The sequence below is a fragment of the Anomalospiza imberbis genome, chromosome 4, assembly GCF_031753505.1.
Source record: "Anomalospiza imberbis isolate Cuckoo-Finch-1a 21T00152 chromosome 4, ASM3175350v1, whole genome shotgun sequence".
Lineage (NCBI taxonomy): Eukaryota > Metazoa > Chordata > Aves > Passeriformes > Viduidae > Anomalospiza > Anomalospiza imberbis.
This window is the reverse complement of record NC_089684.1, coordinates 44,518,065-44,541,886: the sequence shown is the minus strand read 5'-3', so window position 1 is coordinate 44,541,886 and position 23,822 is coordinate 44,518,065. Positions and strand designations below refer to the sequence as shown.

Sequence of the window (23,822 nt, the reverse complement as noted above, 5' to 3'; positions counted from 1 at the left end):
CTTTCTTGGCAAATACTCCCACAAAACATCCAAACTTACCAAAAAACTCAACATTTTAATGTTTCCAGCATTAAGACTGTTTTGTTTAAAGTATTAACACTTGCATCTCTGCATTTTTATCAAACTTCAGTTCTTATTACAAGTTAGCCACTCACAGGTTAAATTATCTAAGTTGTAAGATGTATCACTTACCAGTTGATCATTATTCATATTTTTAGTTTATTATTAAATTAAAACCAGGAAGTTACACATCCTTTGGGTTCACAGAAAATCACTGAAGGTGGCAGAAAGACTTTATTTTGTTGGCAGCCTCTTGGAGTGCTGGTTACTACAGAAAATACAACGCTTTCAAGAAAGTAGTTTATAATGGGGAAAAAAAATCATCTACATTCCTCACTCATTTAAACCTCATAACCACAAACAGCTGCCAAGCCACAAACACAACAGTGGAAGCAAATTGCTTCTTGAATATTCCTAGGAACTAACAACTTAGACATTCCAGATTGTTTGCAGTCATTGAAATAAACATTGGGCCAAACTTATATACCAGAGCATCTGGGCACACCCCTGCCAGAGGATCATCAGGATGACTACACAAAGCTACACCTGTAAGGATCCTGTAGCTGTGGGCGGCTGTTATTTAAAGAAAACCTGGTGGGATCACAAATCACTGCCTACTCTGTGAATTAAAGCAATGGCATTCTGGAATCTCAAAAAGAGTGAGCATTTAAAAATCTTGCTCTAGGAACTCTTCTTCAGATTTGTCATCTGGCTGCTGTACATCACTGTCTAAACTGGGTCAAGGCAAAGCTTGCAGCACTTACATCCAGGCAGGAGGAGAGGATGCAGGTAAGTAGGTTATGATACTCAGCACAAGGAGATAAAGGGCCCTCAGCTCCAGAAGGTACTCTCAGAGCAGTTTGCATAACCAGTGCACAGCCAGCATGGCATGGATCTGGAAGTGGTGCTCTGTCACCTTCACACAGGTGATATTTTATCCAATGAAGGGCACTTGCTAGCTTTACTTGAAGGTATCCACTGACCTTGACTCTTCAAATCCCTCAGTATTTCAGGAGTACACCTAAGTGTCTAAACTCAATATACAGTCACAGCACCACCTGACAAAAGCCCCACTGCTCTGCACTGTAAATCAAGACATTAACTTTTACTATAGGTAACTTGATCTGAATGCACAAAAACAAATGCAACCGTTTTTTAACCTCACTGCTACCCAACACAACCTCCTCTCATCTACCAAGGAGAAAAGGGCATTACAATTCCTGAAACAGCTCCTGATTTCTGATAAATAAACTACTTGTAGTCTACAGCTGTGTATGCTACTGACTGCTGCATCTGCCCTTGCTAGGCCCAGGATCAACAACTCCTCATAGATGAGGGAAAAGGATGATGACCTAGAACTAAGCCACACAAGCCCACAAGCCTTCATACATCAAGCTATAAGCTGTAAATTTTTATTTAATTATTCCAGACATACAGGCTAAGTAATTTACAAAATGTATTTATTAGTTAGCACAGAAGTACACTGCAGTTGCACAACTCATACCAAAAATAACACAAGCCATTTTTACCCATCAACATCTATTAGAGCATCAATTAAATTACAAGACATTTTCACATTTCAAGCTTTCATTACAGGTCATTAACAGGATCACCTGCAACACTGTGAAGAGTTAACAAATCACTGTTTCATAAATGGTTCACATCATTCATGAACCAAAGCCACTGCATTGCTCCCAGGAGTGATTTTAAAAGCATATGTTAGTCTTGCACAGCTTCAGCTTCTCACTCAGTGTGTTGAACTAGAAAAACAGGCAAGAGAGCACAGGTTTGTCCAGAGTTAAGTGAAAAACAAGTTCTATGCAACCTCTAGAAACAATTATTCTTGCTAAAATCAGATCTGACAGAATTCCTATAAATATAATAGCAATAGTATTTTTTAAAACCGCTTTCAACTGGAATACAGCTTCTTATGCTCTTGCCAAGGCCATGCAACCAGGTTCTTGGCATAGAAATTCTCATAATATCTTTCTGAAGCTGTCCCATGAGGCATCCTGTGAACTCAAGAACTTGGACTTATCCTGCACATTCACAGGACAAAGCCCCCAAAGGATGCTGCTCACATGCAGTCACTGGTATGCAGCCATTACCAACTAAGTTTGATTTTCCTGGTGCCAAGTGCACCATCCCCTCCTGCTGGGATTCAGTTCCTTCTGGCAGGGCTTCCTATTATCATCCACCTGGAGACAAAGCAAGTTCCATTGTGGGGCTGGTAGAAATATGCAAAACATTCCCAGAGGCAACATCTACCTTTAGATTGCATCTTCTATCCCTTCCTCTCTGATCAAAACCCTAAGATATTCTCCAAGAGTTTCACTAGAAGAGTCAATAGTTAACTCCCTCTAAAACAACAAGGGAAGGTATTTATCCAAGGGCAATAAACAAGCAGAATCAGGAATTCAGACTGGGTCAGAGTGCCACTGCAATGCCTTGTCCCTCAGTGACTCTGCAGCTGAAATGTTTGTGTAAGTACAGATGCCACTTACACCTGTGCCACTTCCACCTCTTCACTCCCCAGTTCTCATCCACGTCTGGTACCGATCTGGATGCGCAGCACTCATGACTGTGGTGTACACTGTATTACTGGCAGGGAAAGAGCACCAGAGCGAGTGAGTGACATCCCAAAGGCAGGAAGGGGATCCATCTAGCTTGCAAGGCAGCAGGACAAGTATTTATGGAAACAAATATTCTGCTTGGGTACAGAAGTATTAGGAAAAGAGACTGATTAAATTAAAGACTGTTGGCACTAATTTTTAGTGTTCTTTCCCCCAGGCAGCACAACAGAGGAACTGTATTAAACAATAGATACTGTATCTATGTCACAGCTGAGATGAATCTTTTCCTTTCCTCATTACCTCACATCAACAAGGCAGAGGAGAGGTAGAGGAAGCCATTGCCAAGCTCCAATGACAATGACTGATGCAGAGAATATGACCAAGCTCCGTGTAAAAGTAAGCCATAACATGATAACTTGTAAAAGGGCAATTTCTGGAACAGCATGGAAGAATGGTGTACTGAAACACATCTGAGAAATCCAGTAAATGGTATCTAAAAGCTTTATCCCACTCCCTTTATTACAAATTAATCAAAGCTCTATCAGAAGCTACTGTGTTAGCATGAACCCGAAATTTCCAAAAGTGGGCAAAGGAGTCCATGTGACATCCAGCTGCTCCTCCAAAGGAGTAATTTGTTTCCCTACTCCAAAGCAATCTCCCATTACCAGACTGAGCCCAAACAAATGCAGTTCCCTAACTGAAGTGGTAGACACAAAAGGAATGGTGATGTGGAAGTAGAGGGTCACGAGCACAAGCCAAAATCTAAGCTGGGAAACCACAAGACTCAGACACATAAGCAAGACCCTAAAGAAGTTTGTGGCGTACTTTCAAGGGCCCTGAGGCACAGCAGGAGGCACAGATCAGCATTTCTCAATCTAATACTTACTTGTTTAAGACTGGCTTCACTGACAACACCTGTACAGAAAGTTGGAAGAGTTGTCATTCGGGGAGATAAAGAGGAAAGTAAATGGCCATTTAGAAACAGCAGTAGGATGAAGTTATGAAAGGAATAATATAAAGTCAAGGACTTCCCTCCTTTTTTAAACATCAGATCATTTTATAGAAATACTTTCAAAAAAGCCCTCTGAAAGACACTCCAATTCCCAAAGGTAACCATGTCTAATACTAAGCACCTGTGCTTGAAATAAGAAACTGCACTAAAATGATGGGATTCATCTCTCACACTTTCCACCTGAATTGGTAAACTGTTACAAAATGCCTAAATAGGAGTCCAGAAGCATTTTGAACAACTTTCAGTCTTCAACCCTGTAGAGATAGCTGTATAGTAAACCTTGTTCCCCACAATAAAGCACAGCTTTTACATTCCTGATAAAAGAACACTTCTGCTTTGCAAAGAACTTGAAGAGCAACTCACAATGCAGAACTTGAAAAATACCTTAAAGAGTGTATCAAAGTTGATGTTGTGCTGTCCAGTAGCATTGAGAGCTTTGATGGCTGCAGTTCTGTGGGAAAGCAACAGCATTATCAATTAAACACACTTGTCTGTTCCAAAGGCTACAAAGCATCAACACAAACATCTTCTTACTAAAGGCCTTAACATTGCAATGCCTGCCTTGGCCTAAAAAAAAACCTCCAAGTTGCGTGACTGGATCTCATCTCAGAGTGTTGAAGTTCCTGTTACTACTGCATTGAGTACACACCAAGAAGGAGCCTGCCAATCCCTTTTTGCACACTACACAGCTTAATCCCATCGACACACCTTCCTACTGCCATCCAGTACTTTTGGCAGTGTTGATCTAAGTCATTTATCTTCTACTAAATTTTGCTTTCTGAGCAAGTTTTTGGCCTATGCATTATCTTTACAAATTCTCATTCTGTACACTAACCACTGTCTCACACCCTTTCCTCTGGCATCTGAGAATATTCCTCTACACCATAGGTACTCCCTTCAGAGTGGCTTTACAGGAGCTGAATGACCTGCCTGCTCAGGGAGCAAACACCTGCCCATACCTCCAGCCACTTCTGCAATATGTATTCTCTCTCCCCACAGAGCTTCCAATCAATTTACCTGCGATCATCAAAAGGAGGAGGGGTAGTCCAATGATCATAGTTTGTCTCCACACGGAACCACCTGCAACAAGCATATAAGCAAACAAAAGGTGAATCAGTAGGTAATGCATCAAGTCCAACACTCAGCATCCCTATACTGCCAAAAAGAAACAACTCCCTCAAAAGGCAATTCCCTCTGCTTCTGCAAGCCCAAGGGCCCCATGCTGGCAGCTGCAACAGCCTTCACCATGAACTATGGAACACAGGAATGGGGTGGGTGACCTATTCTGCTGTAACCATGACCAAGAGGTGCCCCAGATCTACCAAGGAAGTTGTGCAACTAAGTCCCCTAGAAGGGAACATGAGAAGCAAAAACTAAGTAGTTTTTTCCTACTTACGCTCCACCTAAGGGATCGAGAGGCCAGAGATCTGCTGGCCCTCTTCTATTTCTTGTTATGACCATGCCTTCTTTGGGTGAGACACCTCCTACAATATAGTAAACCTCAGCAATGATGGGAATGTCAGCCAGTCTCAGAACAGCGGACTGGAAGTCCTCTGCTTCGCTCAGGGTCTAACACAAAAAGGAGATGACAGTGAGGTTAAGCACAAAAACAAGCACTGGGACATCTTCAAAAGAAAAGGTCCAGCTTTTCTGAAAATGGTAATTGACTCTAACATGCTACTTGAAAATACCAATATAACAACATAACAAAACAGCATAAAATAACCCCGGCACAGGTATTCACCATCTAGGAGTACAGCTGTCTTAACTGGTTATGACAAGTAACAGCTAGTTGAAACACTCCCTAGGAAGCAAGTCTTGGCACAGCTTCTCCAGGAACTTTGGCACTGGAGGTTGCCCTCCAAAAGGACTGGAATTGCCTCATAACTGAATACAGAGTCCACTCTTAGTTTCTCCTGAGAAATCGATTTGCTTATTGAGTTGCTAAGTCTTCTGTGCCACTAATTCTAAATTACTAAGATGTTTAAGGACAAACATGGCATGGTAGTGAAATATAAGATCAACTCAGTGCACTTACACGTCGCACAAGCCAGCTGACAGGGTAATTCCTATTGAGGAAAGCAGCTATAGCATTTTCCCACCATCTACCACCATCTGGGGAGAAAAAAAAAACACTCTACATGTAATTTATATACCATGAGATAGGGTAGGTGCCAATCAGCACTAAGTATCAACAAATGCCAACAAGGAGCACAACCTTCAGGTGAAATATATATAGACAACATAATTCAAACTGACAGCCACAGCAGCTGGATTAACACCTCTGCTTTCCAGAAACCATCTCAGACCTGTCATGACAGGAGTGATAATAATCACCTCATTACTCATCTTACTGAAATATTAGAACAGGAATCATTTCACAGAAATAATACAACAGCTAAAAAAGAGGTAGTGCTAGTGTTTGTTATTGGGAATAATAAGCAAAGTGCAAAAACCAGAAGGCCAAGTTTGTTACTATTTAAACACACTTTGCAAAGCACAAAAAAAGTCTGCTTGTCACCTGATAGACCCTGATCCTGATTTAGTCATCCTGCTTCCCCAAGAGCCACATGCTCAGTTCCCTCAATTTGTAGTTCAGTTGCAATGAACTGAAAACAGCTTTCACTTCAGATAAGCCAGCAAGCAGTCAGCAGCAGCCCATGGACACAACTGCTGCGTGCATGACCATAGGATGTGGAGAGACATAGGACTGTGGTATACAAGATTTCCTCAATCAGGCCTTTCAAGAGACCTAATAAACACATAATACTAGCCTTTAAGATGAACTAAAAGCAGTTTGCCCCAGTAAGTATTAGCCCAGGACACTCCAGTTTGAAAGCATTAACTAACTACTCTGGAATCAGAAGCAGTGTGTGTGTAAACTGTGGAAAGAATTTAGTGAATCCAACAAGGCAGCATTAGCAAAGCAAACAGGAAGCATGAGGTACAAGTGCTTCACAGCAGAAGCCCTACTTAGAGATAATGTACTGGTGGAACACATACAGTGAACATGGTTTGCATAGCTAAGGAGTTGAAGAACAGATTGTTCAAGATTAAAAAGAAAAATGCTTATCACCATCACAAGGGAAAAATAAATGTTTTAGATGTTGGTTCTGAGAACACATTATTGCCAGTTCTAACAGTCACCTAATACAGAACAACACATTATCAGCCTCTTCAAAAGGAATAAAAGGGAAAGAAATGGAGACAACTTCCCGAGCTTTGAGTTGGACATAACCGTCGTTATTTTTGAAACTGAAGTCCTTATGAACAAGGCAGTGACCTTCCCTTGCCTTCCCCATTGCTATAAGCTTTAGTTCTCAGTAGTGGCATCTCTCAACTCTGCTCTACTACTGATCTTGCTTAACTGCCTTTCCAGTGTCTCCAGGCATTCCCTCAAGGCCTGCTGCCTTTCCCCTAGATCTTCCCCTCCTCTCTTTCCAACTGCCTTATGAGGCCAGACAACCGTGGAATACAGCAGGACCGGGAAAGGAGCCGTTTCTTTGCTGTCCAAACTGCATTTGTTATCTCAGTCACCTCCAATGGTGTCTCTTGACCAGACCACATCTTTTACAGCATTCCCAAGGCTTTCCCCATCCTTTGACACTTTCAGCTCAGGTGACACTGCTGACAAATACCTTCTCCTACACAGCAGCCAAAACCAGGCACGTGTGCTTTCACTCCATGAGGGCAAGACAACGCATTCCACTTCAGATTCTTTTTGGCAACCTTAACTTCATTGCTCCCTCTGGGAGAAAAAGGCCAGGGCAGGCAACAATCAACAAAAAAACCACACAACATCTACTGTGGAAGACACTTCCTTTACCTCGTTCATCTCCAGAGATGGTGAACTTGTGTGGACTTTGTCCAGTCCATAATCCAACGTAACCAAGAAATGTGGTGCCTTGGTACGCAACCTGAAAGCAGGAAGGAGAGCAGTTGAGTGTTCCAGAACAGAAGACTGTTAGAACCTGTAGCTTGTACTTCTTTCTATAACTTTCATACTTACATTACTATAGCACACTGTGCCTTCAGTTACAGGAAAACATGCCAAGTAAATTAGAAAGGGACTCTGAGGCCTCAAACTCGCAGCATTTCAGTGGTTTGTGATCCCTGACAGCTACAAGACTTTTGCTCAGGCACAACTGCCAAGCAACAAACAACAACTTTTCTGTTTATAAAATGGAGACTATGAACATTAAAAAAAGACTCACAAAACTGCACTAGCAACTAATTGTTTTTTGAAAGTCTTTGTCTAGAAACACACTTATTGGTCACAGACCTTCACAAGGTCTAAAGAAAAAGAAAAGTGGCTTAGAATTGGTTCCTACCAAAACTGATATCTTTGCCACATTCCCTAGTATCTTTTTTTCTTTTTAGCATCTTGACACTTCTTTCTTTCAGCATCTCTTAGAAATAACGTCTTCAATACTAGATTAAGCTGTTCTACATTTTCCAGCCCATCACCATAAACTGGGTGTCCAGAAAGGAAAGAAAATCAGCATTCATCCCACACTGCTGGAGGATAACAGCATTGCTCTAACAATCCAGTATATTTGGGATGGGAACCCCATTCCTACATTAAACCCCCCATCTAAGCAGCTATGGGGCCATCCCATTCTTCATGGAACACCACCCAGCCACACCAACCCCAGACCATACCTGCCCACCCTTTATAAACTGCACATCCAGTGTGATCTTGCTCAATATATCGACAAAATTGTAATCCAGGTTCCGACCGTGGTAAATGTTTCCTTTGTCATCCTGAGCCACAATGCTGGTACAGAATCTGCCAACAGAATAGGGCAGGGAATGACTGAAAGCACAGCTCTGGCACTGCTTGCAATATTCTAGCTGCAGGAGCTCAACCTTTCAGTAGTAATTGAGTTGATGCTCTGCTAAGTCCCATACACTGTTACCATACAAAGAGGAGTCCAGTACCACACCACAGTCCACAGCAGGTCAGAAATTACAGGGCAAGCAGAAAGCAGCACTTCCACTTGGAATGACAATGTGGAATGAAATTATTTCATTTCACTTTTGTAAGCCATAATGAAAAGCTAACATCTGAAAGCATCCATAAAGTGTCACACTTCCTGCAGTTAATTCTTATGATTTGACTTCCATTTGGACTGTCTATAACTTGAATCACAAGTAGGTAAGTTCAAATTAAGTCCCATCAATAAAACTGAGGAAATTGGTTCAAGTATCAGCCATTTCAATAACAGACTATTCTCTAGAACAGGAAGAGTGCTCTAACTCCTTGTGTAACAAGTTCAGTTTCATTAAAACAATTTTTTTTGGTGGACGATATTGCATTAGCAGGGAATTAACTTATTTTCTCTGTAGTTTCAAGTTGGTCATTTCAGTGATGCATAACTCTGCCTCTCAGAAGCATAAAGGTAAACAATTCTTCACATAAGTAGCCTATTCCCAGTTGATGGGGGTTTTCTAGTATCCAAGCTAAGAAACTGGATTTCAGGGGCCTCAGCAGGACAAAGTATGACAAGTATCCTCTGTGAAACTAAAAGAGCCAGCACTTAAACACATCATATTCAATATTAGTCCTTACTAAAAAAAGTATTATAAATTGATTACTACACACTGAGAAAAAAATATAATCCAAATGCAAACAAGGAGCAACATGCTTTGATATTTGCTAAAATGTATATGGGGAAATATTTTAGGATCTCCAGAGGCAACACCAAATGTTGATTCTTCTCCTGCACCATGTTTCTAGGGCCAAAAGAGACAACAAAACTCAGTATTTTTTCAGAGATTTTGTTTGGTGCCATAAAAATACTACAGTAATTTTCCACTGTTCAAATTGGGAAGTGATATTACGCAGCCATTGAACTTTCATCCAGAAAATAGTTTAGTAGTAACTTTCTCAGATAAGTGAGAGAGCAACTAATTATTCTAGCCTCCTTTCTGGCAATTTTTAAGTGACAGACAACATTACATCACCTTCAAACATAAATTATATCTACTTCTGGATGGACTATACCTTACCAGCAAAAATGATTTTTGAATTTTAATACGTTTACATACATGTACATACACAAAACTATGACAGATACTAGTTGTACTTCCAAACAGAAAAAATAACCGTTTCCCATTCCATTCAGCATTCAATCTGCCAAAAGAGAATGAAGCCTTCCAGCTGAACAGATGAAGTGTTCTCAAAACGAACAGTCCAAGTAACCCACCACGTGCCTTCTCCCACGCTGAACTGAAGCTATACGCCAACCTGTACAGGACCATGTACGTACTGGACACTTACGCAGTGGATTCGTAGGCGAAGTTCAGCAGGATTCCATCTCCGAGATTGACTCCCAGTGCTTTGCACATCCCCGCAATCTCTCCCGCGAAGGGCTGCGGCATGAACAGCTCCAGTTCGGCCGCTATGGGCTGGATGACCTGGTGAACCCATTTCGGTACGCTCTCGCTACAAGACACACCCGAGGGGTTAGCCGAGAGCGCGCCAGCGGCTCACACCTGGCACCCCTGCGCTGCTCCATCAGCCCTCCCGGCGCGGCCCCGCTTGTCCCCCCTCCCCGCCCGGCCGCACGCACTCGATGATCCGCTGGAAGGCGGCGCGCAGGAAGGCGGGCTCGAAATGCCGCAGCACGGGCAGCCAGCGCCGCTCGGCCGGGCTGTCCAGGCTAACGTTGCAGTGCAGGGGGGCCGCCGCCGCCCCGCACAGCAGCGCCAGCAGCGCCCACGGCCCGCAGCCCATGGCGCAGAATGGAGCAGAAGCGGCGCCCCGGGGCCAGCCCGCCCTTCCCCGCGCCCCTGGGCCCGCCCCGAGGCGTCACGGCCCGCCCGCCCCGTCCCGTGAGACACGCGACCGAGCAACCGCAGCAGCAGGTACACGGCACCGGGTAACATGTGCATTTCCCCGGCAGTGCTGCTGCTGGCCACGTTGATGAAAGCCCGTCCAACGCGGTCGCTTCCATACCTAGGGCATAGGGGACAAACCCACGCTTGGCCGAGCTGTCAGCATGCTGGCTGACGCAGCACAGGCAAGGCTGTAAACAAGAGGGAAACAGGAAGAGAGGAAACTAGACCGTTGTCCTCAACCGCGGGGGCAAAAAATTACCACTCTTTTAGTGTCAGAGGTTATTAGTTTCTGGACACATGCACAAGGAAAGAAACTGCTCAGCAGAAAAAACGCTCCCACCACAGTACAACTGTGGTTAACACACTGTACTTTCTTCCTCCTCCCCCTACCTTTGACTCCAGCCCCTGCCCCAGACTCCATCCCAACACAATTCCGGCTCTCAGCTACACGTGCTCCTCCACTTGAGAGCTTAACCGCGCTCCCTGCTGAGTACCAATCCCTGCCCTTCCCTCAGCAGGAACAAAAATTTTGAATAAAGCAGCTCTAAAAAAAAAAAAACCACAAAAAAAAAAAAAAAAAAAAAAACAAACCACAAAAAAACCCACAAAAAAAACACACACCCTACTTTGTCCTCTTTGTCCTTCTCGCCCTTAAGCCTCTCTACGATTTTTTTTTTTTGCTCTAGGAAGCAGTGTGACAACAAAACAAAATCCATACAAGAAAGAATTAAAGTTATTACAAATACATATTAAACAAATAGCTAAGTGAATTCCCACATGGGATATGAACATTAATCTGGCTTCCTGAACAGAAAGGAAAAAAGCACCCCACCGAATGTATTTCAATTGTACTGTGCATGTGGCACCTGTTTCTGCACCAAAGAAATCCCTTTCTAACAGACTTTGAAAAGGACAGTATAAATAGCTAAAGTTATAAATAGTTTATCAACTCCATTAAAACAGGTGGCTGGGGAAAGTACAAAGAATCCATTAATGGTCCCAACAGAGGTCAAGACTAAAGCACAAGTTCAACCTTAGACAGAGAATCCATACACCCCCATGACTTTTGCAGGTACTTGCCAAGAGACACTGGCAAGTCCCACCAGAAGGCACACTACTATAGGAAAACATTCCTTTTTTCTCTGGTATGTGATGCTATTTTTGTATTTAAACAGCAACAAAAAACCCTATCTCCCAATACACTACCTGTATTTTTCTTTTCCCAGTAAGCTGCAACAAACTGTTCTTCCCCACAACACTTGAATTCATTTTACCTGCATCACAGAGTAATTTGGTATTATTAAAGTGGTCAAAGCCAGCTGCTCAGACAACAGTTCACTCCATCTGTACAGTCACTCCCCTAAGACAGGCACAGACACTAACTATATCCACATGCTTTATAGACTGAGCAGAGAATTCTTTTTTCTTTGTTGATTAGTCATTAATTGCATCAAGTAGAATTTTTACCATACAGTTGTGTATTTTAATACTTACACATACAAAACCCACTCTAAGTAAATTACATGAAATAAAAATAATGGCCTTCTTCCCTAGAATGCTTTAAAAACAGATTCAAATCCACCAAGGATTAAGGCCTGTGTCCTATTGATGCAGTATCCATCAGCTTGCAAGAGCTCCATTTGCATTTCCAAACAGATCAGAGCTAAATCCATAAGGCACCAAAGTCCTCCTTTCCCTCAGGGTGATGGTGGGTGCAAATCAGCATCTCCAGGGCGACTTCTCCAAGGGTGATGAAGCTCTCTCCAGCATTTATTTTAGCAGCTGTTTTCTCTTTTTCAGAAGTGCATCTCTTAGAGCCAGCTAACCACAAAACAAGAGGTGAGTATTCAGGTAAGGAGCATAGTAACTGAGAAAACACCACTACTATATCAGAACTCTGTTCAATTTCTTTAACCTCTGATAAAAACTCTAGGAGCTCATCAGCTCAAACTGGGAGCAGCAATGCAAATGCTAACAATTAAGAGTGGCAGAAACACTGGTGTTATGTACCTAAACTCCACTGTAAAGTTAAAGAGCTGGGCCTTACCAAATCATACACAATGAAGATTAGAACAAACTATTCTATGGACTCACTTCAAACAGAAGAGATCAAAGAAGTGACAGTTCAGCTGAGAGGTAAGTAAAATTGGTGTTTTGTGAAGGAGTATCACAAAAGGGGGAAGAAGGAATTTTAACAAGTGCCATTATCACCCTAAAGAGATTTTAATGTACATAAAACATGTTTTAAGATAGTAAAGGAGCTAGCTCTGGACTATAGAAAGCAGGCCATTTTATCTTACCACCAAAAAGTGCAGCAGAATGCAGCAACATACAACTAAGATCCTCCAACCCACTCTAACAGGAAACCAACATTCATGGGAAAAAAAGTATGAGTAAATGCTGTTTAGCCATTACATTTGAATTTAAAACATTATTAAAGACAAAATCCTTCAAGATGTTTTTTTAGAATAACTGAGCCAAGTATAACTGTAAACAGCAGCTTCTTTAAAAGTGCCTGGATTGTTCATTTGCAACCTATGGTGTGTGTTTTGAGAGCTGGTTTCAATGTTGTCAGCCTTAATTGAGGAGAGGCAGAATGATGCCAAATAAACACGTACAGAGGACATGTACTAGTACTAGTCCACATCCTCCTGATCAAGAGAAAAGCTTCAGATATTCTCTACTGAATCTACTAATAGTTCCTGTCTTGCCCTTCCTAAGGCAAGAAATTGCTGACAAATATTATTTGGATAAGGTGTATGATCCTGGAAACAATTCAAAGTTCAAGCAGCATGCTAAGACTTCCACAAAACACTATCTGGGAAGAAAAAACAACTGGACCACTGGATTATTTTACAAGTTTCTTCAACGCATTTGGATGAGTTGCATTAATAACACCTTGTAAAACCCTAGACTGGCAGGGGCTTCACTACTGAGAGCAGCATTAGTGCCAAACTACTGCTTAACTGAATTAACGTTTTTCTAAACAGCAGCAACAAGTAGCTAATAAACAGCACTTGCATCTGTTCCTCAGGAACATTTGTGACAAGCTATTAGATGACCTCTAGGCCAGGACAGATGAGTCTGTGATAGAACAGTATCAAGAAAAAGGTCTGACTATGGAGAGTGAACCACAATCTGCAAAGTAGCTGCTCCTCTGGGGCAGGACTCGGGCAAGCCAAGCCACAGGCTTTCTCTGAGTTACAGAGGCAACACCTCAGGCCAGAGGGTAGGCAGCACCACACCAGTAGCACAAATTACTGCTCACACTGCCCCATCCATCTCCAACATGAAACATTACCTGTTTCTCCCTAAAGGAACGCTTGTTCTTGGTCCGGACACTATGGCTGTATCTCATCATCATGAAGTTCTTGTTCTTTTGCTTTTCTTTGTTGGAAGAACTGGCAAATGGGTTAATTTTTGTTTTCTTTTTCACAAATTCTTTTCTGTCTGTTTTTCCAGCCTAGAATAGACAGTGCAATAGAGCAACAGGGGGTCATTTTCCTTCACCTATTATCAACATCACCTGCCAGATGGTAACAGGTTCTATGGCACTAACAATAAATCTGGGTTCCACATGACTGGGTTCATACATGTCTTCTCCCATACAGGCTGTATTTGTTAAGTCACAGTCAAAATTTGGTCTGTTTGCATTTTCATGGTCACATGTGACCAGCAGGAGACTGTTCTTTTGTTACAGCCAAGATGCAACAGCAAAGAACTAAACAAATCACCTCTCAAAACCCACACAGCAGCTGGGCACCTACCTTGGATATGCAGCCTCAGCATTTCCTCCTGCACAAGACAAACCCAAACCCAGAAGAACAGGATACAGGACACACCAGTTCCTCACCTTTGCAGTTGCCAATCTGGTCTCCTTGTCCGACTTGGGCTTCTTATGCAGATGTTCAATATCTCTGAGTGAAAGCAACTCCCCCCTACACACAAATCCAATAAAGGTCACCACACAAAACTTCAGATGATAAGGAAAAAAAGATGCCCTCTTCACCCTTTGTCTCTCACCCATCCTAGGCCACTGTCTCATCAGTTTAGACACAATCACTTGTTCCCTTCAGGCTGCTCCTCGTGTTTGGGATATCCATTACAGAAGTCACCCACTCATTTTTCAAGTCCTTTTTTCACCAACTTTAAGAAACACTGGAGCTATAACCAGGCAGCTAGTGCTACGAAATGCTCCCTCTCATGCCTCTTGGCCTGAACAACTCAAAAAGTCTCAGAGCTTCTACAAGCTTTTTTCCCCCAGGTATAAGAAAACTACCAGCCCAGGATGCATTCTAGGCTCTGCCTGTCATGAGGGAACACTAATCAACAGCAGAGCTCTGTGCTTTACTGCAGTGAAGAGCTGCATCAGTAGAAGATAGGTAAAAAAAAAAAAAAACACCCTCAACAGCCCATATCCTACCTGCCCTCCTCCTCCTCTTCATCATCTATTTCAATATATTTCCGCTTTGCAGCTTTGCCAGGTGCAGAATTAAGTTCTTTGGAAAGCTGGGCAAGACGTATTTTCTTGAAGTCTTCCTGAGTTAGCAGCCTGCTTGTACTGACTGCTGCAGCTTTGGCTTTTCGTTCCTCTACAGGCATGCTTTCCACTTTTTCTGCCTTTGGAAAACAAAACAGTACAAAAGAATCAGAACTTCGCAATCCACTCCTGTGCCACAATCCATGATCCTTGCCTCCCAAATACACATCATGCAATGGCAATATTGTTGGGAAATGCTACAACCAGATGTCAGGCTTTTTCCTTTTTCTCATATCCAACATCTAGTGTCTGAATGGAGTACACACACACCAGATTTTGGGAGTGCAAGCTCTCAGCTGATTATCACAGCTCTGAAGGCATTGAGCCCTGAGATATAACTCCTACTTCTCTCCTCCCACCCTAACAGCATGTGTACTTCACCAGCACTGTTGAACAGCACTTCAGCCTCACTGCTTCAGGACAGTTTGCTCTGAAGGCCTGGGTAGAGCAGCTATGTGAAGGTGAAGAGCAAGATAATCTGGTCTGTGATTAACAAGACTCATATGTATTTGGCGTAGAAGAGATTTGGAACTCACTACTTGTTGCTGCTCCTCATCCGAGGAGTGATGCACATCAATCCATTCTCCATCATCATTGTCCTCCTCCTCACTCAGGCTAGCACTCTCCCAGCCATCTGCTCACAGAACAAGTACAGAGCTGTTAACACAAACTCATCTTCACTACCCAGATTGGCAATAATTCATGCTTGGATCACCTACTCTTGCTGCCTTTCCTTTATTTCATGTATCTCCTAACTGCATTTTGCCCTGGGACATAATCCATGCTATGCTCTGCAAAGCTCAATTCTCATCTCCAAGGCAAGATACTGAAAACAAGGTGCATTTGGGGCAGCCTGAAACACCACAGAGTTAACAGACACTGATTATGCTCCTCAGTAATAGTGTTTCCCCCTCCCAGCCACCTAAAACAAGAAGAGAAGTACTGTGCTTCATAGCTGGGTTAGTCAAGACAGTCACGGCATTGCTCTTCACTGCCATGCCAGCTTCAGCAACCAAGCCCAGTGTTACAGTGATCATTACACAGCCTGTCCCATCAGGGCCTACATTCCTCCAGCACAGCTCCTGCAGCATCTTCAAAGCACTCAGACTTCATTCGCCGAACTCTGCCTTGCTTTTTTTTTCTTCCATCTCTTCTCCGACTCAGGCAGGGGTTTCAGGGTGTGTAAAGCATTTGCAAAGGAAGTGAATTAAACAAGCCAAGTATTATATCCAACTATTCTTTTGGTGTTCTATATTATTCAAAAGGTTTTATTTAGGAGAAGCTGAACACAAAGTTCACAGCTGTACTGTCTGTCCCTCTGCTTCCCATCTCAGTGTGTATCAAAAACCAAAACGGTACCAAACCTCACTGACAAACTGCACTTACTCAAGGATAGACATGTGCAAGCCAAGGCACAGCACAGGAGGAAATGAAATGCATAAAAACGAGGTTTCATGTCCACACAGAATCTTAGTGATGGTGATGCCCAAACCAGAATTTTTAAAGAAAAAAGGCCAACCTTCCTCTTGGGCTCCTCCCTTTTCCTTTTGAACCTCAACCTCCAGTACTTCTGCTCCTGGAATGTAGTCTTTGGCATCCAGTTCTCCATATTCATGAATCCTAGCTTCCACCGAGGCCTCAGTAGGCTTACCCTGTACATTAACAAAACACATCAAGCAGACTGCCATTATAATATCCACCAATCCATGAAAACACCTGGAAGAACAGGAGCATGTGGCTCCAAAGACCTTTTCTTACTTCATGTGGCAGAGTTTAATGACTCAGGTTGAACACATCTCAGAAAACAGCTGAACTTCAGGAGCATAACCTAACCATGAGTTAGATGACTGAACTAATGAAATGTGGATAGCACACCATGTCCAAAGGCAGAGGAACAACACAGACTTTACTCCACCTTCTCAAGAGGATACTGAAACCAATTCTCATCATTTTTGAGCACATCAATTTTTAGTGAGTGCAAAACACATGAAACACTTACCCTGAACTTCTTCTGCAGCATCTCTGGATTCAGAGAGCGGAACAGGTGGATCAGAGTTCTTGCAGACATCATCACATCTGCCCAGAAAATGAGAGTCAGGAAAAAAGCAGAACTCTGAGCAAACCAAAAGCTCAGAGATCACCAGCATTTACAGCTGACTCATGTCTTCTATGAGCTTACAGCTCCCTCTAATATCTCTAGTACAGAACACAGCACTTCCTCAAGGCTAACTCTTAACAATCCCTTCTCTTGCTTTATTTTTGTCCATTAGTTCCCCTGGCATAACTACCCTTGACTGTTTTGTCTCCCATAGCTACACACTACAAATAGAGAGATGAAACCCAAACACTCAAAGTGGTCTCGACCCTTAAAAACCAATTAGGACAGCACCACCATGAAGGCTGTAACTGAAGACCACATAACACAGGAAAAAAAAAAGTTTAAAGTGGTATCAATGTAATATTTACTTTTATTTTTATGCGTCTTGTACTGAACAAGGTCTTGGAGCAGATCTTCAGTCATGGCTAAGGGACACCTCGCAGTGATTTCTTTTATTGCATTGATTCTAAAAATAGGGAAAATGAATTATTTTCTCAACACCAGTTAGGACAAAGTGCCACTTACTGAATTTTCTGAAACTTGAAGAACCTTATACAGCACTTATACAACATCCGGTGTAAGAGAAGAAAACCATCATAACATACTCCCAGCAAAAGTTGCAAGTTGTTTAAATAAATAAGTATTTTACCACATTTTGAGTTTGACAGGACTCATACAATTCTGTACCCACCCTACAGTCATGACCTCCCCAGAATTCTTATCTGTGACAAAGTTGTTGGCAATGGTCATCAACACTGACTGGATAATCTGAAAATAAAAAAACTCCACATATTTAATAGAAACTTAACACAGGTGTTTTTAACAGATACATCCTTTTCCATAGAAAGACACATCAGGACATGTCAGTACAGCCCACGAGTATTTTCTAAACACAAGTTTTACTGCAGAAAATAAACATTCCCACCCTCCCCGGCTTTATGAAACACCACCTGAGAACTTGCAAAAATTGCTGCAATTTCCATAAGCTTTTCCAACCCATCTGACCAATTCCCCTTCCCCCTCCCCACACACACACTCAGTTGAAATTCCATGCTGCCCTGCTGCCCATTTAATATCAATCACAGGTACAACACTGACCTCAGGTGGTACCAGTTGATGTGAAGCCTGTGCAGCAAACAGAAGAATCTTTGTCACTTCTGGAAGAAAAGGAGGAAGAAGATGCCAAAACTTATTGCTCCAGCCAATAAACACATCCCTTAAAACTCAACAAGCTGCTCAGACAGGCCCAAAACTATTCAGCCTGAACTTCTTTGGGACAACTGTTTCTCCTCTCCCACCAAGCGTTAGGAACTCCTGCGGCCTTCACCCAGCTGAAGCAAAAGCAAATGCTCCAGAACCGCAGTTAAACCCCAGTAAAAGGAAGCAGCATAAGGCAACCATGCTTAGCTTAGCTGGTAGCATTAGGGACTCAGATTCTTTTTATTCCTTTGCTCAAATCTTCAAGTAAGGAGCCCTGAGCGACACAGCCTCCACAGAAGTCCAAAGCACTTGGCACTTCCAGCAGTCACGGATTTGTACTTCCCTTGTCCACAATGGACTACTCCCACTTCCCACCAAACCACTGCTACCTGTCCATTTTCAATGCCACTTCTATTGAATGTCTGTACATGAGCACAATAGATCAGCAGTACCTAGAATAACTACTTACCCCTCTGATGGGGCTGGAGGAACCTCTGAACAAAGGGGTAGAAATTAAACAGAAAAAGCTGCAAGGCAAATTATGACATGTTATCTTCTTGCCTTCCAACTTGAGATCACCTTCATAAGATGACACATGTTAAAACCATCTCGTTCTAGTGTGCTCACCAAATGTATCAGACTTTAGAGCAAAATCTTGTCTCCTCTGTTGAGTTTGATACTTGTGGGACAAGGAAATGAACTGTACCAAGATAAATACAGCTGCAGTCTTTGCACCTAGACCTTACATTTAAAGCCTTATGTGCTCTGAAACTGCCCAACTTGGACTGGGTTACTCTTCACTTAATTCAGTATTAATATTTTATTACTGGGTAGTTCACATAAAATCCTCCAAGTGCAGTTTCCTTCTTGTTCAGCACCACCTGACTGAAAACTCTGTGGTCAGCATGAGCAGCTTCCCAGGAAGGTCTTGGAAGCACCAAGTTCTCCTCTGTTCTTTAGGTTCAGCTCCCCTATTCCAGACCAATAGCTTTCTCTATGAGAGCTCACTTAGTACCACAAGGTCTGTACCACTGTGCCATTCCATGAGGTGTACTGGCAACTCCCTGACCATCCCTACACACTTTTGGACATACAGGAAAATTAAACCTTACTTTCCAGAGGCACAAGGCCAGAACATGCCCACAACCAAACCAGGCTGGTTACCAACAGCTCACCATAAAGTTATCCAAGTACATACCTCATGTATTCCAACAAGCCTGGATATTAGGTCCATGAGCATCATCTTCACTTCAAATCGCTCTTTGCAGTTCTCCAGCTGCTTCAGCAGTTTCTCAGCAAAGTCTGGAAGAAGCAAAAATGGTTTTGCAGAAGACTGAATGAGCACAACACAGAACTCAAATAAGATTATAGTCAGAAGAGGCAGTTTGATTTCTTCTTATTTTCAAGGCCCAGCACCCTTTCACAGAAGAAATTCAAGGTGACCAAAGCACTTATTCCAATGGATTATTTCACTCTTCATATGTCTAAAAGGCCTGCTGTGCACAGGTTCAACAGAGGGAACCAGCAGATGTTCCCCAACACCATAAGCACTGGATCAGCACTGAAAACTCCATGTTTAGATACATTTTGCATTGATCTGAGAAAATTACATCCCCAGTAGTTCACTGGAACAGATGACAACCAAATCAAGTGCTGTTAGACTAACACAAACTGCACTAAAAGAATTCACTGCACACTCACCTTGGGGATCATGAATCAAATGAATGGCAGAGAAGTTGAACACCTCTGGCTTGCTCTTCTTTTTCTGCTTCTGCATGGAACCAAGAGTAAAAGACATTTTTCTCTTTTTCTGAATAAAGTGCTTCAGTTTCAAGGTTGCTGTCAAAAGACTGCTGCCTCATCAAGAAGACTTTAAAAATTATCCCTGTTTTCAACCACACAGCAATATCTGCCATCTGCAGCTAAACAAGCAAGGCAACAACAGGACTTCTGTAGTAGAAGGATTAATCCAAGGTGATGGGAAGTCATACAGCCCGCCCTCTCCTCACCTTGAGGACCTTCATGGCTTTCTCCAGTTTCTTCTTGCGCTTGGTGGTTTTCTTGTTGGTGGCATAGCGCATCATCAGATCTCTGGCTGTGGGGCCATCATCCTTGGGGAAGGAACAAAACACTCAGGTAATCCAGGCTTCAAATGGCAATCACAGAAACAAACTACAAGTAGTTTTCAATACCCCATACTCTGAAAACTATCCCACTTCAAAAGCGTCAGAACACATATGTACCAGCATCTAGAAAGAAAAGAGCTTAGCATTTCTCTTTTAACAGACAGCAAAGACATCCTGCCATCATTTGAGGCCAGATGTCAGACACTGAAATTGTGAACCACAGAAACATCTGGAGACAGCTAGACAGGACAGTTAGTAACACCCAGGCAGACAGATTGGCAAAGCCAGAGTCACCAAGATAACAGAACCAATAATGGGTCTGAAAATCAGGAAAGGGAAATATTTGGTCATAACACCCACCTCAGACTCCGACTCGCTGCCCTGTTTCTCATCCTCATCTTTCCCAAGGAAGAACTTCAAACCAGCAACTAACACCTGAAAAGTAAAGTGAGATCATGCGGGACAGAGTTTACAGCCACCCTACATCCACACCTTAAGCTGTGCAAAGACTTAACCATTTTGTTTAATAGGCATGGATCTGTTCAGAAAATAAAGCAAGTTACAGCCTGAAAGCCTCAAGTGTTTTATAAACCCAGACAATTTTAGCTGCCCATCATCGCTCAGAGGCAATCAGAACCAAAGCGCACCTGAGTTGCCACAATGCCAAATTCAAAGCTGCCAATTGTCTTTTTATCATTGGGCAAAATCATTTCAACACAGTTACTCCATGTCAACATTGTCAGGAGGCCCTAGAGCAGTGAGAGCCATGGTGATGCTCAGAACTCTCAGCTTGCATTAATTCATATCTTTTAGCTGGTTAAGTTTTTAGTTTTGATTGGCTGACTGTTATTGAATGGAACCACTTTTGGACCTCCACAGGGTAAAAACTTGTGTCAAGCCATAGGACAAGTTTTTAAAGCCTCCAGAGCCAACGCAGAAGGCCCAATATTCAGTCAAGCCCTAGGCAAGACAGCTGCTCTCCTCAGTTAACCACAGGCTCACAGTGCTGATATTAAGGAGTTGATATCCTGACAGCCTGTTCTGAAGAGCAGTGAAAAGAACATCCACACTCCCCGCACCAGGCCACGCTTGTTACAAGATAAGCTGCCAAGCTCCACCTCCTCCCATGAGGGCTATTTTGAGAATTTAACAAGCAACAGACAAATCAGTGTAGTTCGTTTGCTATAACAACCTATTAAGTTGCATCCACATGAAGGCGGCAGCCAAGGTAACATCCAGTGTGTCAGTGATTTCTGTTCTCACCTTGGTCACTTTGGAAAAGCAGGCAGTTGTGATGACATTGACTGTTTTGGCATCATTCCTGAAAAAAAAAAAAAAAACAACCACATCTTATTTCAAATCTAGCAATTTTACCTTCTCAGAAAATTAGTTCTCAGCAAATATTTAAGTAACTCATTTCACACAAGACATTATTTCTTCTCAGCTAAATTCCTTGCACAAGTTGCAACTCCACTAGGCTACAATTAGGAAATCGTTTAAGTCATTAGCCCCTGCATTATGTTTTGTACTACATGCCACAAAGGATGCCCGTGTGCCCCACAATAAAGGGCAAATCAACACAAGCCTGCCAGACCCACCAAATATTCCTTCTGTAAAGCTCTATCATCACATCCAGAGATATCTTAGCAGCAGTGGGATTGCTGTCTCTCAACATGGTGTACATGAAGTTCTGCAGTGCCTACAAAACAAGTTGTAAGGATGTCTTTAGAGGTCTTCCACAACAGCAGGTCAGCTCAAAGTACGCGTGAAAGCCAAAGTACCTACCGTGTTCACTTTATTGTTCTTGTGTTTAGCATTGACATTCTTGATGTCCGTCACAATGTGAGTGTACAAGGTCTGCAAGTGGAGAGATGACGGGGAGTAACACACAGAGGAACACACACCCTGTGCCCAAGCACTGACACAGGGCCCAGCTGATCACCTCTGAGAACATCACTGACTTACAGCAGGAAAAACAACAGGAAAGCATCCTATGGAGACTCATGCATTTGAAAACCATACTGAATTCACAGTACAGCAAAGCCGGACAATGAACAGCATCAAATGTTGATTCAAATCCTGCCCCTACTTCATTCAAGCCTGTTCTGACAGCCAGGTTTTTCACTGCAGACACAACCAAACTCAGCAGCAGAACTCAGTTATTCATACAACGCCAAGCTGGAGCCCTGCCTCCAGCAATAACTACTCAAACACCTAAGCTATTTTAAACTCTCCTTTCCCAACCAAGCAGAGAACAGCTGCTTATTCTGGCATCACCTCTGGCAAGCTAGACAAAACCCACTGGAGATGCAGGTTTTTGTCAGCACACCTTACCTTTCTCAGCAGTTTATCGTGGCACCGCAGCAGTTGAAAGAAGAGCTCCAGCAAACTCGTGGGATTTATTAGATTCTTGTTTCTCAACAGGATCAGAGCCTTACAGAAGGTCTGCAAGAGAACCCAAACTTCACGTTGCTCTGCAGCTTCTGTCTATTGACAAGCAAACCCCAAGCTCTCAGCTCACACCAAGGGCAGGGGGAGCCCAAGCTGGTCTCACCATGCGCAGGTCGGGGTCCAGGACCGTGTGGTGGTAGGAGAGCAGCTCCTTCAGCTGCTGCGGGAAGCTGGCCATGTGCTCGGGGTAGCAGTGGGCAACCTGCAAGGGACAGGGCAAGCGAAGGCTCTAGAGCACACCTGCGCTTACCTCGCAGGCCTGGCAAGGGCAAGTTTAATTGTTCGTATATCAGGAAGAGTCACGGAGGCCGGTACCAAGCACAGGCTGCTACAGCCGCTAATGCGGGGCTGGGGCCCGGGAGCTCACCTGCGCCAGGAACATCAGCAGCTCGGCCAGCTCCTTACTGGGCTTGTCCGGCTGGAAAGTGAAGATCTCCACATGGGACTGGTAGTGGTGGTACTGCTGCAGGAACTGCACACACAGAGAACAGCGGCAGCTGAACAACACCCGCCCGCACGCCGTGCCCGTCCCGCAGCCCTCCCCAACCACTCCCTGGTCCGCACCTCTTCGGTGTAGGAGGTGGGGTCGCGCTTGATGAGATTCTGCAGCTGGGGCAGGTTGCTGGGCAGTTTGTTGCCCTGGCGGCCCGACATGGCTGCGGGCACCGGCACCGGGAGCGCAGCACACGAGGGCTCAGCTGGCCGCCGCCATCTTAGCCCACCCTCGACGGCCGCTGCCGAGGGACAAACCTGTGCGGGAGGCGCGCTCCGTCAAAGCGCCCCCTGGCGGCGGAGCGGTCAGCGGGGAGAAGCGGCTCCTGGCCGGCCCCGCTCCCTCGGGCCAGCGGCTGGAGCAGCCCTGCGGGCTTAAACACAGAGAGGGGCGCGGTACGGACCGCAGCCGCCCCCGGCAGTTAGC

At 43.6% G+C, this 23,822-nt stretch overlaps 2 protein-coding genes across 3 annotated transcripts; both read right to left on the bottom strand.

The window, feature by feature from the left end:
* Positions 1-1,503: 1,503 nt before the first annotated feature.
* On the bottom strand, positions 1,504-10,429 carry NAAA (N-acylethanolamine acid amidase). Of its 2 annotated transcripts, XM_068188214.1 has the most exons (11): positions 10,221-10,429; positions 9,929-10,093; positions 8,308-8,434; positions 7,472-7,562; positions 5,684-5,760; positions 5,042-5,214; positions 4,663-4,725; positions 4,030-4,096; positions 3,520-3,548; positions 2,565-2,661; positions 1,504-1,820 (listed from the first exon to the last, which is right to left on the bottom strand). In XM_068188214.1, exons 1-10 carry the CDS (start codon positions 10,382-10,384, stop codon positions 2,586-2,588), a joined length of 1,032 nt encoding a protein of 343 aa, XP_068044315.1. In that variant the 5' UTR covers positions 10,385-10,429; the 3' UTR covers positions 1,504-1,820; positions 2,565-2,585. The 2 variants fall into 2 exon arrangements, with proteins under 2 accessions (XP_068044315.1, XP_068044316.1); XM_068188215.1 differs by lacking the exon at positions 7,472-7,562 and having other exon boundaries at positions 8,316-8,434.
* A 1,514-nt stretch (positions 10,430-11,943) lies between these two features.
* On the bottom strand, positions 11,944-23,640 carry SDAD1 (SDA1 domain containing 1). The gene is made up of 22 exons (XM_068188212.1): positions 23,468-23,640; positions 23,271-23,375; positions 23,007-23,105; positions 22,787-22,897; positions 22,238-22,309; positions 22,051-22,151; positions 21,716-21,773; positions 20,813-20,887; positions 20,336-20,437; positions 20,028-20,097; positions 19,525-19,628; positions 18,796-18,853; positions 18,225-18,283; positions 17,818-17,894; positions 17,495-17,592; positions 17,028-17,104; positions 16,548-16,680; positions 15,565-15,662; positions 14,912-15,108; positions 14,342-14,426; positions 13,790-13,951; positions 11,944-12,309 (listed from the first exon to the last, which is right to left on the bottom strand). The coding sequence occupies exons 1-22, from the start codon at positions 23,555-23,557 to the stop codon at positions 12,259-12,261; spliced, it is 2,082 nt and encodes a 693-aa protein (XP_068044313.1). The 5' UTR covers positions 23,558-23,640; the 3' UTR covers positions 11,944-12,258.
* Positions 23,641-23,822: the final 182 nt, after the last annotated feature.

What these genes read in the sequence shown, in the direction of transcription:
- NAAA (XM_068188214.1), bottom strand. Translation starts at nt 10,384, where the DNA reads ATGGGCTGCGGGCCGTGGGCGCTGCTGGCGCTGCTGTGCGGGGCGGCG. An exon ending in GCCTTCCAGCGGATCATCGA is followed by an intron (nt 10,094 to 10,220) that starts GTGCGTGCGGCC and finishes TGTGTCTTGTAG; the next exon opens with CGAGAGCGTACCGAAATGGG. An exon ending in AGTTTATAAAGGGTGGGCAG is followed by an intron (nt 7,563 to 8,307) that starts GTATGGTCTGGG and finishes TCCTGCTTTCAG; the next exon opens with GTTGCGTACCAAGGCACCAC.
- SDAD1 (XM_068188212.1), bottom strand. Translation starts at nt 23,557, where the DNA reads ATGTCGGGCCGCCAGGGCAACAAACTGCCCAGCAACCTGCCCCAGCTG. An exon ending in CCACCTCCTACACCGAAGAG is followed by an intron (nt 23,376 to 23,467) that starts GTGCGGACCAGG and finishes CTGTGTGTGCAG; the next exon opens with TTCCTGCAGCAGTACCACCA. An exon ending in GCTTTTCCAAAGTGACCAAG is followed by an intron (nt 20,888 to 21,715) that starts GTGAGAACAGAA and finishes TTTACTTTTCAG; the next exon opens with GTGTTAGTTGCTGGTTTGAA.